This window comes from Dasypus novemcinctus, unplaced genomic scaffold (genome assembly GCF_030445035.2).
Source record: "Dasypus novemcinctus isolate mDasNov1 unplaced genomic scaffold, mDasNov1.1.hap2 scaffold_176, whole genome shotgun sequence".
Classification (NCBI taxonomy): Eukaryota; Metazoa; Chordata; class Mammalia; order Cingulata; family Dasypodidae; genus Dasypus; species Dasypus novemcinctus.
Window position 1 is genome coordinate 362362 of NW_026688163.1, and position 13649 is coordinate 376010.

The 13649-nt window shown below is 60.0% G+C and overlaps 1 protein-coding gene across 1 annotated transcript in view; it reads left to right on the top strand.

The window, feature by feature from the left end:
* The first annotated feature begins 236 nt into the window (after positions 1–236).
* SLC6A3 (solute carrier family 6 member 3) overlaps positions 237–13649 on the top strand; it is a 37926-nt gene continuing 24513 nt past the window's right edge. The window contains exons 1-2 of the mRNA XM_058292649.2: positions 237–364; positions 5547–5778. Coding sequence (XP_058148632.1) covers positions 262–364; positions 5547–5778 — 335 coding nt within the window. The 5' untranslated portion in view covers positions 237–261. The remainder of the gene's footprint in view (positions 365–5546; positions 5779–13649) is intronic.

Sequence of the window (13649 nt, forward strand, 5' to 3'; positions counted from 1 at the left end):
TCCCGGAAGGAGCCCACTGCCAGGCCCACTGGAAACACGGGGCACAGCTGCACCGAGGCTCGGGGGGCGACGGGGGTGGCTGGGCCACCACACCCACAGCACAAGGCAGCCCCGGAAGCCCAGCTCACCAGCCTGCCCCCACCTGACCATCCGTCCCCACGTGTCCCCACCTGCCCCCTCCTCACCCTCCGACCCCGCGTGCCGTGCGTCACTCCCTGGCCTGGCCCGCAGGTGCCTTCCTGGTCCCCCTACCTGCTCTTCATGGTCATTGCCGGCACGCCCCTCTTCTACATGGAGCTGGCCCTCGGCAGTTTCAACAGGGAAGGCGCCGCCGGCGTCTGGAAGATCTGCCCCATCCTGAAAGGTGAGCGCACCTGCCGCGGGCTCAGAGCTCCCGGGCAGCCGGGAACTGTACCCCCGAGCCTGCTCGGCGGGGTGACACACGGGGATGCACATTTCATTTCGGGCTCTGCTTTAAAGATCTGTTGTGGCCAGGGATTCCAGGGCACACGCCCTTGCTGGCTGCTGAAGACGCCCGGCACTTCCTGACCCGCTTTACGTGGCCAGGGCGTTAAAGTGGTGGACAGGATAAAACATTTCATCTCTGGCCCATCTTTCTATCGTCTCTCTCTCTCGATCTGCCCATCAGTTATCTATCTATTGCTCATCTGTCCATCCATCTACGTTCTCATTCATCTATCTACGTATGCACTGAGCCGCCGAGCCTTCTAGAATAATCCCTTGGTGCTGTGGAACGAGAGCCCCTCTGCCAGCCCCTGGCCTGCCCACAGCCAGCCCTGCCCGGGGCTGCCTTGGTGAGGCGGGCACACACTGCATCGTCTCCCTTCTGGGGAGCAGGTGCCAGGGGAGGAGGGCTTGGGTGAAGCCCGCAGTGCCCTCGTCCAGCAGCGCCCTTGTCCAGCAGGCCAGGTCTCAGCCCAGGTCGGGGGCTCCCGAGTCAGCCGCTGGTCCCTATAGGCCCAGCTCCCACCGCTGCTGGACAGCCGCCTGGGGACACGGGGGGCGTGGGGGGCCCGGGGAGGTACCAGGGCACACCCGCTTTGAGGAACATGGCCCCGAAAGCCGTGCGGCCCTTCTCCCAAAGCCTGGAGAAGCTGGTGTGTTGGAAGCCCGGTAGCCCGGCGGCCTCGGAGGAAGCGCTGCCTGGGGGGGTTCAGGGCGCGGAAGAGCGAGGCCCGCGGGGCAGCCCTGGGTGGCCCCCCAGCCCCTGCGCCCAGAGCCCCACTGGCCGCTTGACAGCTTCCCATGCTTAGCTGGCTTCCGATCTTGGTGGCCGACGGGTGACTCAGGACCTGAGCCCGCGTTTCCCGGCTGCACTGTTCCTCCCTGACACGGCCCCCAGGCCCAGTAAAGGGCTCTGCTCATGGGAGAACCAGGGCGGCGTCCCCTTTGGGGATTGTGGAAGTCGGCCCCAAGGGCCCTGCGCGGGGCCCGCCCCCCGCACCTCTGCTCCCGCAGCTGGGAGGCGCCGGGGACCCAGCCGGCCGTTTCCCTGCGCCGGCCCCTGCCCCGCCATCAGCGCCCGCACCCCTGAGCCTGGGCCTCGGGTCGCCGGGGCATGCTGCTGTCCCCCCAGCTGTGAGGGGGGGGCCCCCGGGGCCGCCCAGTGAGCCGGTCAGGCCATCCCCTTGAGGCCCCCCACTGGCAGTCTCCAGGGAGCAAAGGAGAGACCCCCCCACACCCTCCACTCGCCGCCCCCCCAGCCATCGCGCCGTCAGGGCGAAACAACGGGCCTGGACACCCCCTGGGGAGGCGCACGTGGACTCAGAGTAAATCAACTGCTCCTGAGCACCCCCTGTGGGCAGGCGCCAGCCGGGCTGCGGGAGAACACGGCACATTCCCTGGCCGCCCCCCACCAGGCTCGATCCCCCGCTGAGCTCCCGCTGTCCCCTGGAGGCAGGGCTGCCCTGGAGAGCCCCATGGGCTGGTGTCGCGGAGTGTCGGGCCTGGGGACCCCGTGCCCGGTACTGGCCTCCCGCACAGTGGGAGTTGTGGGGGCTCGCGCCCCCTCCCTCTCCCAGGCCCCCCGCCTGGCTGGTTTGCTGAGGTTTGGTTACTGTCACTGTGTGGATTTTCACGGGAGTCTGCGGACAGACGCCGCCCGGGGCCTGGTGGGGAGCTGCACCCTCCCTGGGGACCGAGCCCTCCCTGCGCAGCCTGCCCCTCCTGTGGGCCCGGGGCGCCAGCCCCCACCCCCACACTCACCCTGCTCCTGAGTCGTGAGAGCCAGGGGAGTCGTGATGGGGGCTGCCAAGGGTGGGGGGGTCCCGGCTGCCCCTGCCCTGTCTTCAGCAGAGCCCCTAGGAGGACTCGGGCTGGGGCTGCTGCCCAAAGCCCCCAAGGACCCCGGCAGGCCTGGACCCCAAAACTCCCGGGCCCCCTCCTGTCTCCCTCTCCTTTCTCTCCCCTCCCCCTCCTCCCCCTACCCCTCCTCTCCCCCTCCCCCTCCCTCTCTCTCTCTCCATTCTCTCTCCCACCCCCTCTCCCCCCTCCCTCCTCCTCTCTTCCTTCCACCCTCTCCATTTCTCTCTTGTCCCTTACCCCTCAATCTATCTCCCTGCCCTCCCTTTTCTCCTCCCCCTTCCCCTCCCCTACCCCCTCTTCTCCCTCCCTCTCACTTCTCTCCCTTCCCTCTCCTCCCCCTTTCCCACCCCCTCTCCCCATGTCCCTCTCTCCCCCCTCACTTCCCCTCTCTTCCTTCCCCCCTCTCCATTTCTGTCTTGTCCATCACCCCTCAATCTCTCCCCCCTCCCCTTCCCTTCCCCTCCCCTCCCCTTCCCCGTCCCTCTTTCTCCCTTCTGTCTCTCTCCCTCCCCCTCCTCCCCTCCCCCATCCCCCCCCCCCCCCCCCCCCCCCCGTCTCTGGCACACACCCGTGAACACTGTGAGCAGATACTGAAGACCCCGCTCTGGCAGGGAGCATCCCCTGCTCTCTCTCTTCAGGAAGCCCTGCCTGGCGGCCCTCGGGGAGCAGGGATGCCATCGGCACGCCCTGCTCCGCGACCCGCCCCTGCAGGCTCCACGCACCAGCGATCTTGGCCCTGGACCTGGTCGGTGGCCGTCTCCCGGTGCCAGCTCCTGGGGACTCCTCTGACCACATGGTGCAGCAGCCGCCGGCGCGGCCCCGGAGCCGGGCACCCGTTTATGGCAGGAGGCTCCTTTCTGGATCAGCCGCTCGATTGCCAACGACAACACTCATCTCACCAGCACCACGGAAACGCCAGCACCCTAGCTGAATAGACGATAAGCGGTCGGGTTTTTGTGTTCAGTCATAGTTTAAGGTTATTTATCAAACTCTACCTCTTTCCTGAAAGAATTTAAGATGACTTTAAACAAAACACACAAAATTAATATCAAGAAAAATAATGAAATTGAAGAAGGTCGGCCTCGGGCTGCGCTCACGGCGCACCGTCAGCGTGGCACGTCCAGGGACAAGCCCACCGTCGCCCTAATTTTGGTATGCCGACGTTACAGGGAGCGAGCCTGCTGCCACCTCGGGCACACAGTGTGCCTGCACATCCTGAGAAAGAAGCGCGCAGGGGCTCCACTAGAGCCCACGGGGGGGTCGTGGCCTCCAGAACACCCCCCGTCCCCAGCACACAGAAGGCTCAGAGCGCCCTGGGGACCAGCTGCAGCCCCTCCCCATGATCTGCCCCCGGGCCAGGCGGCCACCCCGAGAAGGGGGGCACGGCGCCCGGGCCCCGCGGCCGGCAAGTCACTGCTCCTCCGGCCAGGCCAGCGGGGGTCGGGGAATTCGCCGGCCCCTGGCAGATGGTCACCCCAGCGCGGTGGGTTCTGGCAGGGCCAGCGGCCGAGGCAGCTCTTCCTTCAGGCGCCGGTTAGGGTTCGCGCTCGTGTCGCGCGCAGGCTCCTCGGAGTCCCCATGGCGCCCAGCCCGAGGCCGTGGCCTGCACAGTCTGCACCTTGAAAAGCTTTCGGGAGGCATCCATCGCTGCCTCGCCGGGGGACACGGCGCAGCGCCCCCGCCGCCACCGGCTCCCTGGCGCGCTCCGCCCACCGCCAGCCCAGCGTGTGGGGCGACCCCGTGTGCGCGGGGCCTGCGAGGACGTAATTTCGGTCTCTGCCTTACCGCCGAGCGCTTTCCGGCAGGTATCAAGTGTCACCTGGTGCCCTCAGCACTCCGACGCAGCCCTGTTTGGGCCCTCGGCGGCACCTCTCCTGTCCGGGGGAGGACAAGACCCCCGTGAGCTGCCTGGAGCCTGAGAGCTGCCGCTCCCGAAGGGCCGAGCCGTTCCAGGCAGCCCTCGCACCGCGCCTCCCCCTGCCACGGGCAGGTGGCATCGGCCGCCCCGGCCACCGAGAGAATCTCATCCAAGCCATGGTCCAGGCGGGCACCCCTCCGCAAAGCCGAGGAGGGATGGAGAGGCAGGAACTCAGCCAGGCCCAGCAGCCAGGGCGTGGCGGCGCGCGTCGCCGCTGCGGACGCCGTTCCTTGGCTGGTGGGACGGGCCTTCCAGGCCCCGGAGCCCCTGCCCCGGTCAGGCTGGCGCTGCGCCTAAGCGGGCTGCCCCTGGGTTCTGCCCAGTGCGCCGGGGGCCTCAGGTGGCCTGTGGTCGTCCTGGCTCTGAGTGGCCTTGGTGGTCCCAAACGGCCCTGAGGAGCTGGGCTGGCGTGTGGACGCTCTCGCTGAGTGGACGTGGGGTCTCTGGACGGCTCTGGGAGACCCTGGGAGGCCCTTCATGTCCCTGGTGGTGACACTGAACGATTTGGGGTGGCCTTGTTGACTCTCGGTGACGCTTGGTGCTCCTCGGTGGCCCTGGGTGGCCCTGGGTGGCTGTGGATAGTGGACTCTGCCCCGAGCCAACATGGTCGCCCCGGGTAGCACTGCGCTGGCTTGTCCCGGGCGACCAGAGTGGCCCTAGATGGGCAGTAGATGGCCCTCGTTACCCTGTAGGGCTGCAGTGAGCCATGGTGCACCAGCGTTGCCGTGGGTGACCGTGGTGATCCTGGGTGGCCCTGGGTGCTCTTGGATGGCCCTGGGTGCCCTTGAGCAGCCCTGGGTGATCTTGGGTGGTCCCAGGTGGCCCTGGGCAGCCCTGGGTGATCTTGGGTGGTCCTGGGTGGCCCTGGGTGCTCTTGAGTGGCCCTGGATGGTCCTGGGTGGTTCTGGGTGGTCCTGGGTGGTTCTGGGTGGTCCTGGGTGGTTCTGGGTGTCCCTGGGTACTCGGGTGGCCCCGTGCGGCCCTGGTGGCCCTGGGTACACGTGAGGTGGTGCTGGTGGCCTCTACTGGCCCTGCACAGCTTGCTGGCCTTGGGTGGCCCCGGGGCAGTGGCTGCTGCCCGCCGTTGCCGTGCCGCGCCTGAAGCTGCCCCGGGGCCGGGGGCGTGGGGCTGCCGCGGGGCCGGAGTTGTTGGGCCGCCGTGGGGCCGGAGGCGTCGGGCCGCCGCGGGGCCGGGGGCGTCGGGCCGCCCGCGGGGCCGGGGGCGTCGGGCCGCCGCGGGGCCGGAGGTGTTGGGCCGCCCGCGGGGCCGGGGGCGCCTGCTGACGCGGCTGTGCCCGGCTAGGCGTGGGCTTCACCGTCATCCTCATCTCGCTCTACGTCGGCTTCTTCTACAACGTCATCATCGCCTGGGCGCTGCACTACCTCTTCTCCTCCTTCTCGGCGGAGCTGCCCTGGGTCCACTGCAACAACTCCTGGAACAGCCCGCGCTGCGCCGACGCCCGCGGCCCCAGCACCCTCGAAGGCTCGGGCGCCAACGACTCCCTCAGGATGACGCCGGCCGCCGAGTACTTCGAGTGAGTGGCCGCCTGCTCTGGCAGGACCGGGGCCCTGGGCGCCGGCCACACACCCTGGTGGCCTCAGAGGTGCGGGCGGCTGGGTGGCCCGTGCCCCACAGCTGGGCGGGGGGGGGGGGTGCAGGCCAGCTCACTGGGAAGGACCCCCGGCTGCCGAGGGGGATCTGCTCTACATCCAGCTCCCCCGCCCCCGCCCCCCGCCCCGAGAAGAGGCGCCCTCAGCCTCGCTGCCCAACACCTCTTCCGTCTGGGAACAGGTGCGTCCAGCGCCGCCACTTCCTCGGTTTCCTTTTCTTTCCTGTGAACGCGGTGCACTCACCACTGCCCGCCCCCAGCCCAGCTGGTGGGTGGGCAAGCTGCCCCAGCGTGGGGCTAGACCCCAAAGTGGGTCGGGCAGTGAAGGGCTATGGCGTTGCCCGGAGAGACCCTGAACATGCGCACAGGGGGCAAAGCAGCCTCCAGCGGTGCGAGGCGGGGGATGGCACGTCATGTGTCCTCACTGCTCGTGGCCGCTGCCACGGCTCCACGGCAGCCGGTGAGGCCCTCGCCCTCCGCACTCAGGGTCGGGGGCAGCGGGGCCACGACGGGGGCTCCGGGCAGAGGCGGCAGCCTCAGGGCAGCGTGGCGGAGGCGCTGAGCCTGCCGGGCTCTGCCAGCCGCCGCATCGCTGGCCGCCCGCGGGGGACGGCGCGCGCCCGAGTGGGCCTTAATTTATCACAGGAAGCAAAACGGCGACGGCCCTCCCCAGCTCGGCGGCTCTTAGGAGCTCGGTGAACTTCGGTCCAGGGGAAGGTTACAGTGTGCCGCGAGGTGGACTGACGCCCCGGGAACCTCCCGTCTTTTATTGGGGGTGTGGGAAGAGTCAGTTCATCCAAGTGATTTCCAGCTGAGACCGTGAGAGGTTAGACAGCTGGGCCTGGCGGTTGTAACTAAGAACGCGCTCGGGAAAGGATATGTATTTACAAAAGGAGAGCCAGCCTGGCAGAGTCCAGCTGGGCACCCTCAGCCTGCAGGGAGAAAGGCTGGACCGGAAGCCGGGAGCACCAGCAGGTGCCACACCCTAACCGGAGGCCATGCCAGGACACGGGGGCATTGAGGGGGGTGAAGACAAGTGCGGGGGGCCCCCGACGCGGCCCTGGCCCTCGGCGCGCCGCCCCCAGCGCGGGGTGGGCGGTCATCGGCCAGGGCCACACAGCCAGCCCAGGCTCCCATGCCCTCGTGTCTCGGGCTTTTCTGGAACTTAAACCCACTTTATAAAGGTCTGCATGTCCCCGCAGGGATGTGTAATTAGGAGCCTTGTTTCCTACCATAAAAAGTGTCAGGCCACGGTGACGAGCGCCTCTGGCTAGGGAAGCTACAAGCCTGCCAGGTCGACACGTTCGTGCCTCCGTCACCGACCCTATCGCGAACCCCAATTTCCTGTACAGCCTGTGGCGTGCACGCGTCACAAACTCGGCAACTGAAACGACAGCCGGAGGGGCTCTGCGGCCACATTCCGCCTCCAGGTCAGAGGTCAGCTGCCGCCAGGTGCAGTGACCCGTGGCGAGTCCAGCGGGCAGGCGCCCCGGGGCCTGCCGCACCCTCTCGCGTTCGGGCTCTGGTTCCAAAGCTCCAGGCGGGCTCCCGCGCCCTGTGTGGAGCTCGAACCCGTGCCCCCGGCCTTGGCTCAGGAAGCCCAGGGCTGGCACTGTCGGCAAGGGGCGAGGGTCCCGCAGGAGCCAAACCCCGGTCCACGGGCGCCAGCGCCCCTGCGGGTCCAACAGGGAAACGAAAGGCAGCGGCGCGCGGGGAGATGACCCTGGACCCAGAGGTTTATGTGGAGTGGGTGAACCTTGCGTACTCTCGTCTCCACTGCCGTCTAAACCGCAGAGCGGGTCCTCTCCCAGCTCTGGAGGCGCGGGGTCTAGGGGGCCGCGCTCGCGGCGGTTTCCAGGAGGGGCTCCTTCCCGCTCCTGGGGCCCCAGGCGTCCTTTGACTTCTGCCTCTGTCTTCTCCGTGTCCCCGTCCACCTTCCGACAAGGACGCCAGCCGCTGGATTGGTGCAGCCCCATCTTGACGTAACTGGTTACGGGTGCAAAGACCCTCCTTCCAAGTAAGGCGACCTTCTCAGAAGGACGGGAGTCGGGGAAGAGGCAGAGTTCAGCCCAGCACTCTTATCTGAGAAAACAAAGCCATAAAACCCTTTACGACGTATCCCCAGTCCACGCTCTTTAGAGGTTTCCGTGCTTCCTCCTCAGCAGTAAATGTCTTCTTGAAAGAAAGATTGAGAGCTGGCACCCATCTCCTCGTTAGCCCCTGGGCTCCCTTTGTTCAGCTTCCACCCCTGATGGGCACCCATGAGGAGACATCACAGGCTCAGAGCAGGAACCAGAAGTGAGAGCTATACCTCTCAGAGCTGTGAAACACAACACCAGCACAAATAAGAAGTCTGAGCATAATAGCCGGGAAAGTGCCTGCAGGCTTTGAAAGCCACAAAACAGGTCTAGTTAGCGCCAGTCCACTTAGAGTTCCCTTACTCCTATATATGCTTATTAATATCACCTTCACCTACCTTCTGATACGTGTTTAAAGCTATACATTTGCGTCTAAGCACTGCTTTATCTGCATCCCACAAAACTTTTTATGTTGTGTTTTCATTTTCGTTCTGTTCAAAATATTTACTAATTTTACTGGTGATTTCTTCCTTGATGCATGGGACAATTTTAGAAGTTGGTTCTTTTAATTTGGGGTTCTCTAGATAATTTTCTGTTGTTGGTTTTGTGAGATAATACACTCATATTATTTACACTAAGATGTTTAATGGACTAGTGTAGGGTCTGTCTTGGTGAAAGTTCAAAATAATGCATATTCTGCTGTTGCTGGGTAGAGAGGTGAGTAAACGTCGGTTAACTCACGTTGGTTGATGGTGCTGTTCGGGGTACTGCCTCCTTACTGATTTCCTGCCCCCTTGTTCTGTCAGTTACTGAGAAGGGGTTGGAATCTCCAACTGTAATCAAGGTTGGTCTATTGCTCTTTGCAGTTCCATGAATTTTTGCTTCCTCTATTTTAAAGCTCTGTTTTGAAGTGTGTACATGTTTGTGATGATCAAGTCTTCCTGCTGAAGTGACCCTCCACCCTCATGAGACCCCTGTCTTGATACCATTCCTTGTTCTGAAGGCAGCTCTGTCTGATATTGCTATAGCCAGTCCAGCTTTCTGATGGGCTGTGTAGAAGGGTGTATTTCATCCATCCTTTTATTTCTAATCTATATGTGTCATTGTTTTAAAATGGATTTCTTGTAAATAGCATAGAGTTGTCTTGCTTTTGTATCTAGTCTGACAATCACTCTTTTAATTAAAGTGTTTAGATAATTTCCATGAATAATTATCAGCATGGTTGGATTTGAAGACTTTAATTTTACTACTTGCTTTCTATTTGTCCCATCCCTTGTTTCTTGTCTTGTCCTTTCCTTCCTTCTTTGGACTGAGTAATTTATAGGATTACATATTATCTACATTATTGGTTTATAAGCTGTAGCTCTTTTAAAAATATTTAACGTGTAGAATTTACAATATGCATATTTAACTCATCATAATCTACCTCCAAAGGACACTTCACAACTAACTTAAGAATCTTACCACAATATGCTTCCATTTTTTCCCTTATGCCCTTTGAGCAGTTGTTTTAGATTTTTTTCTACAGTATGTTATAATCTCCACAATACATTTTAAACAATCAACTAAAATTTAAAGGAATTCAAATGGAGAAAAATTATTTTATATTTACCTACATAGTTAGCATTTCTGATGCTTATCTATCCTTTCTGTACAACCAGGTTTCCATTTGGTGTCATTTCCTTCCATCTGAAGGATTTCCTTTAACATTTTCTAGTGACAACGAATTCTCTCAGCTTTTTTCCCCTGAAAATTCTGTCTTCATTTTTTATGCCATTTTGATGGTTTAGAATATAAGTTGGCATATATTTTTTTCTGTCAATACTTTAATTAAAGATGTTATTCTAATGTCTTCTGGAATGTGAATTTACTGGTAAGTCTGTAGAACACTTCACTTGGTAGCTCTGGATATAATGTGTCTCCCCCCCCCATCCTGACTTTTTAAGAAGTTTTCAGGAAGTTGATTATAATGTGCCTTGTCATGGATTTCTTTGTAGTTAGGCTGTCTGGCATTCATTGAGATTCTTGGGTCATGGGTTTATAGTTTTCAACAGATTTGGAAAAATTTTCTGATTTCTGTCCACATGTTTTTCCTGTCTCCCTATCCTTTCCTTCTGGGACTCCAATTATACATATGTTAGACAATATGTTATGTTGTCCCAACAGAGTCTCCATGCTGTGTGAATGTCAATGAGGTCACACTGGTTGAGAGTGTTGTTCAAGTCTTCTATATACTTACTAATTTTCTGTCAATTCTATCCATTACCAAGAGTGGTGTGTTAAAATCTCCAACTATAATCAGGGATTTGTCTATTTCTCTTCACAGTATTATCAGTTTTTGCTTTATACATTTTGAAGCCCACAGATCTAAGAAGCTTAATGAATCTCAAGCAAGATAAATACAAATAAAATCACATCAAGGCTCAATATAATATGTTGCTATTGATAAGACTGGGTCACTGAGACTTTTTTTCTCTTTTTTTCTCTGTGTGTCATTTTGGAGAATTGCTGTTGCTTTGTCTTTAAACTCCCTTATCCTTAATTCTGCAGTGTCTGATCTGCTGTTAATCTTTGCACGGAATTTTCATTTCAGATATGTATTTGTTGTCTGTAAAAGTTCCATTTGGTTCTCTTTTTTATCTTCCATTTATCCCCTCCTTTGTTCATGTTTCCTTCTAAATAGCTGAACACAGTTATGCTACCTGTTTTAACATCCTTGTCTGTTAATTCCATCATCTCTATCACCTCTGGATCTGGTTCTTTTGACTGATTTTTCCTCTGATTAGAGTTCACTTTTTCTTGCTTCCTGTCATGTTCAGTAATTTCTTGTTAGATGCTAGACATCGTGAGTTTTATGCTGATGGGTGTTTGGATTTTGTTGTCTTTCTTTAAAGATTGGAATGTTTGTTCAGTTTCATCCTTTCAAAGCGTTTGCTTAAGTGATTCTGTTATCCTTTACTTTAGGGATGGTTTATCCCTCTGTTGAAGTGTCAGCCTTCTGACACCCCACATGACCAACAAGGCTCTTCTTGGTGAGAACTTGGATGACCCCCCAGCCCTGTCTGAGCCCTGGCAATGGTCCAGCTCCCAGCTCCCAGTCATGGCACTGGGACTCAGGTTCTTAGCAGCACTCAGCAAAGACCCTGTGGGCTCTTCTGCAGAGATTTTGGAGATCTTTCCAGCATAGTCCCCTCTGTCTGGAACTCCTCCCTGAAACTTCCAGCACCTCAGACTCTCTGAGCTTTGCGGTTTGATTGCGGTTTCTGTAACTCAGCAAGACCGTGTCCCTGGCTCTGCAGGCAGGAACCTGCCTCCAGACAGGAAGCTGGTGTACTGTGGGAATCCGTTTACTGCCACCCTGCCCCTGGAGTTCGACCTGGCACTGCCTCCGTTCAGTGTCTGAAAGCACTCACTCTGTGCACTTCATCTGATTCTCCTGTCGCTTGAGGTGTCACCTCATCATGGCCTGAAGTGGACATCCCTGCACCTGCTGTCCCACGCAGCATGTTCTGGAGGATTCTGGAGGTAGACTCTTTGGCTTCTAATCAATCCATGCTGCCATTCACTAACTCGGAATCTGGGTAGTTTTCATGTCCTCCCAGTGCCTTGGTCTCCTCATCTGTAAAGGGGGGAAAGAGGGCTGCCATGGGGGTCCAGTGAGGTAGCACGCAGGTTCCTTGGTCTGCAGCCCACGCCCCAATCAAAGAAGCACAGTCATAGCTTCCCTGGACAAAGGAATCCAGCCAACACTGGGAGTGTTTATGCACCAAGGCTGTTGGCTGTCCTGTGCCTCGGTGTTCTGGGCTGGTCCTGATTTCAGGGGCCCCAGACCTCACTGCACTGCAGCCCCAAACCATCAGGCCAGAAGCCTTTTCACTCTGGAAGACATGCGGCCACCCCACCAGCTCCCAGCCCTGCCCTCAGCCAGGGCTGCCCTTGCCTCGTGGCTTGCGGTGTCCTGAAATGGCTGGCATGGCGGCTCCCCTCCCTCTGGCCAGTCCCTCGGGACGCCTCTCCTCACCTCGACAGCGTGCGGGTGTGTCCATTTCTCTACCTTCTGGTGGGATTTCAGATAACTTCAAAGTAGACTTTTTAACCTTGAGGAAGGGAATCAAGCCAGTGCAGACGAGGTGCTATTGCAAAAGCGATTTGAACGTGGAGGGACGCAGGGTGTGCGATGTTACGGGAGCTTACAAGGACCCACGTAGAGCGACCTGCTTCCTTCGAGCCTTCGGAACCTCTTCCTCTCTCAGGCCTAGGAGGGCTGGGGAGGGGGTCCTGGTGCCTCTTGTATGGCTGCTTTCTCCAGGCAAATGGGCAAGCTGTTGTTTGGCATCAGGTTGGCATCGGGACTCCATACACGTGTGCGGAAGGTGCCAGAAGGCTGCTGCGATGTGAGTCACATAGCCAGTGGGTCAGGGCAGCACAGGCACCTGCTGACAAGCTGGCCTCTTGGGCTCAGCAGGTGTCTTCCCAGGGGGACTTCTCTCCATGGTGGAAAGAAAGCCCGGGTGACGTGGCCTGGCCAGGAGGGCCGAGGGATGGGCACTGGCCGCAGGCCCAGGTGACGTGGCCTGGCCGGGAGGGCTGGGGGATGGACACTGGCCGCAGGCCCAGGTGACATGGCCTGGAAGGGAGGGCCGAGGGATGGGCACTGGCCACTGGCCCAGGTGACGTGGCCTGGCTGGGAGGGCCGGGGGATGGGCACTGGCCACTGGCCCAGGTGACACGGCCTGGAAGGGAGGGCCAAGGGATGGGCACTGGCCACTGGCCCAGGTGACACAGCCTGGAAGGGAGGGCCAAGGGATGGGCACTGGCCACTGGCCCAGGTGATGTCGCCTGGCCGGGAGGACCAGGGGATGGGCACTGGCCACTGGCCCAGGTGACGTCGCCTGGCCGGGAGGACCGGGGGATGGGCACTGGCCACTGGCCCAGGTGACGTCGCCTGGCCGGGAGGGCCAGGGGATGGGCACTGGCCACAGGCCCAGGGAGGGGCTGGCCCGGGACTCCCCTCACTGCTCAGAGTTCTTGGGGAGAAGCCCCAGGCAGGGCAGGTGGGAGCTGCGGCTGCCGAGGGGGTGCCGGGTGAGCAGCCTCCTGGCTCAGGGAACCTTCCCAGCATGTCTGGCTCCATGTCCTCGGACCTCACGGTGCTGTGGGGCGTCGCGGGGCACGGGTCATTTACACACGTGACTCCTGCTCTGTGAAGAACAGTGACGGTGGCATCCAGTGGCATGGCAGGCTGCCCGCCCGGCCGATCCTGGGCCCATCCTGGGAGGTGAGGGGAGCCTGGCTGGGCTGACCCAGCGCTGGGGGCAGTGGGCGAGTCTGTGATCGGGGGGCCCACGGGTGGCACCTCGAGCCCTGTGGCTGGTGGGCAGCGGCAGGTCTGCTGCGTCTCCAGGCAGTGCCAGCTCCTGTTTCCTCGGCAACCTTGGCTCACCCACAGTAAAAGCAAATCTGGGCGGTGGCGACTCCTTTTATGGGGTGGCCGCAGTACAGCCAGGAGGGTCAACTGAGGGGCAAAGACCAGGTCTGCAAAGACAGCAGCTCCGCCCCCTCATCGACAAACGCTCTGCGGGGGGGCACTGGCCCCGCCTTCCCACAGGCACTGCCAAGGTTCAGTGAGTGCACACGAGGGTAATGAGCGTGCACACGTGTGCAAGTGTACACAAGTGTACAAGAGTATGAGTGTACGTGAGAGTAACGAGAGTGCAC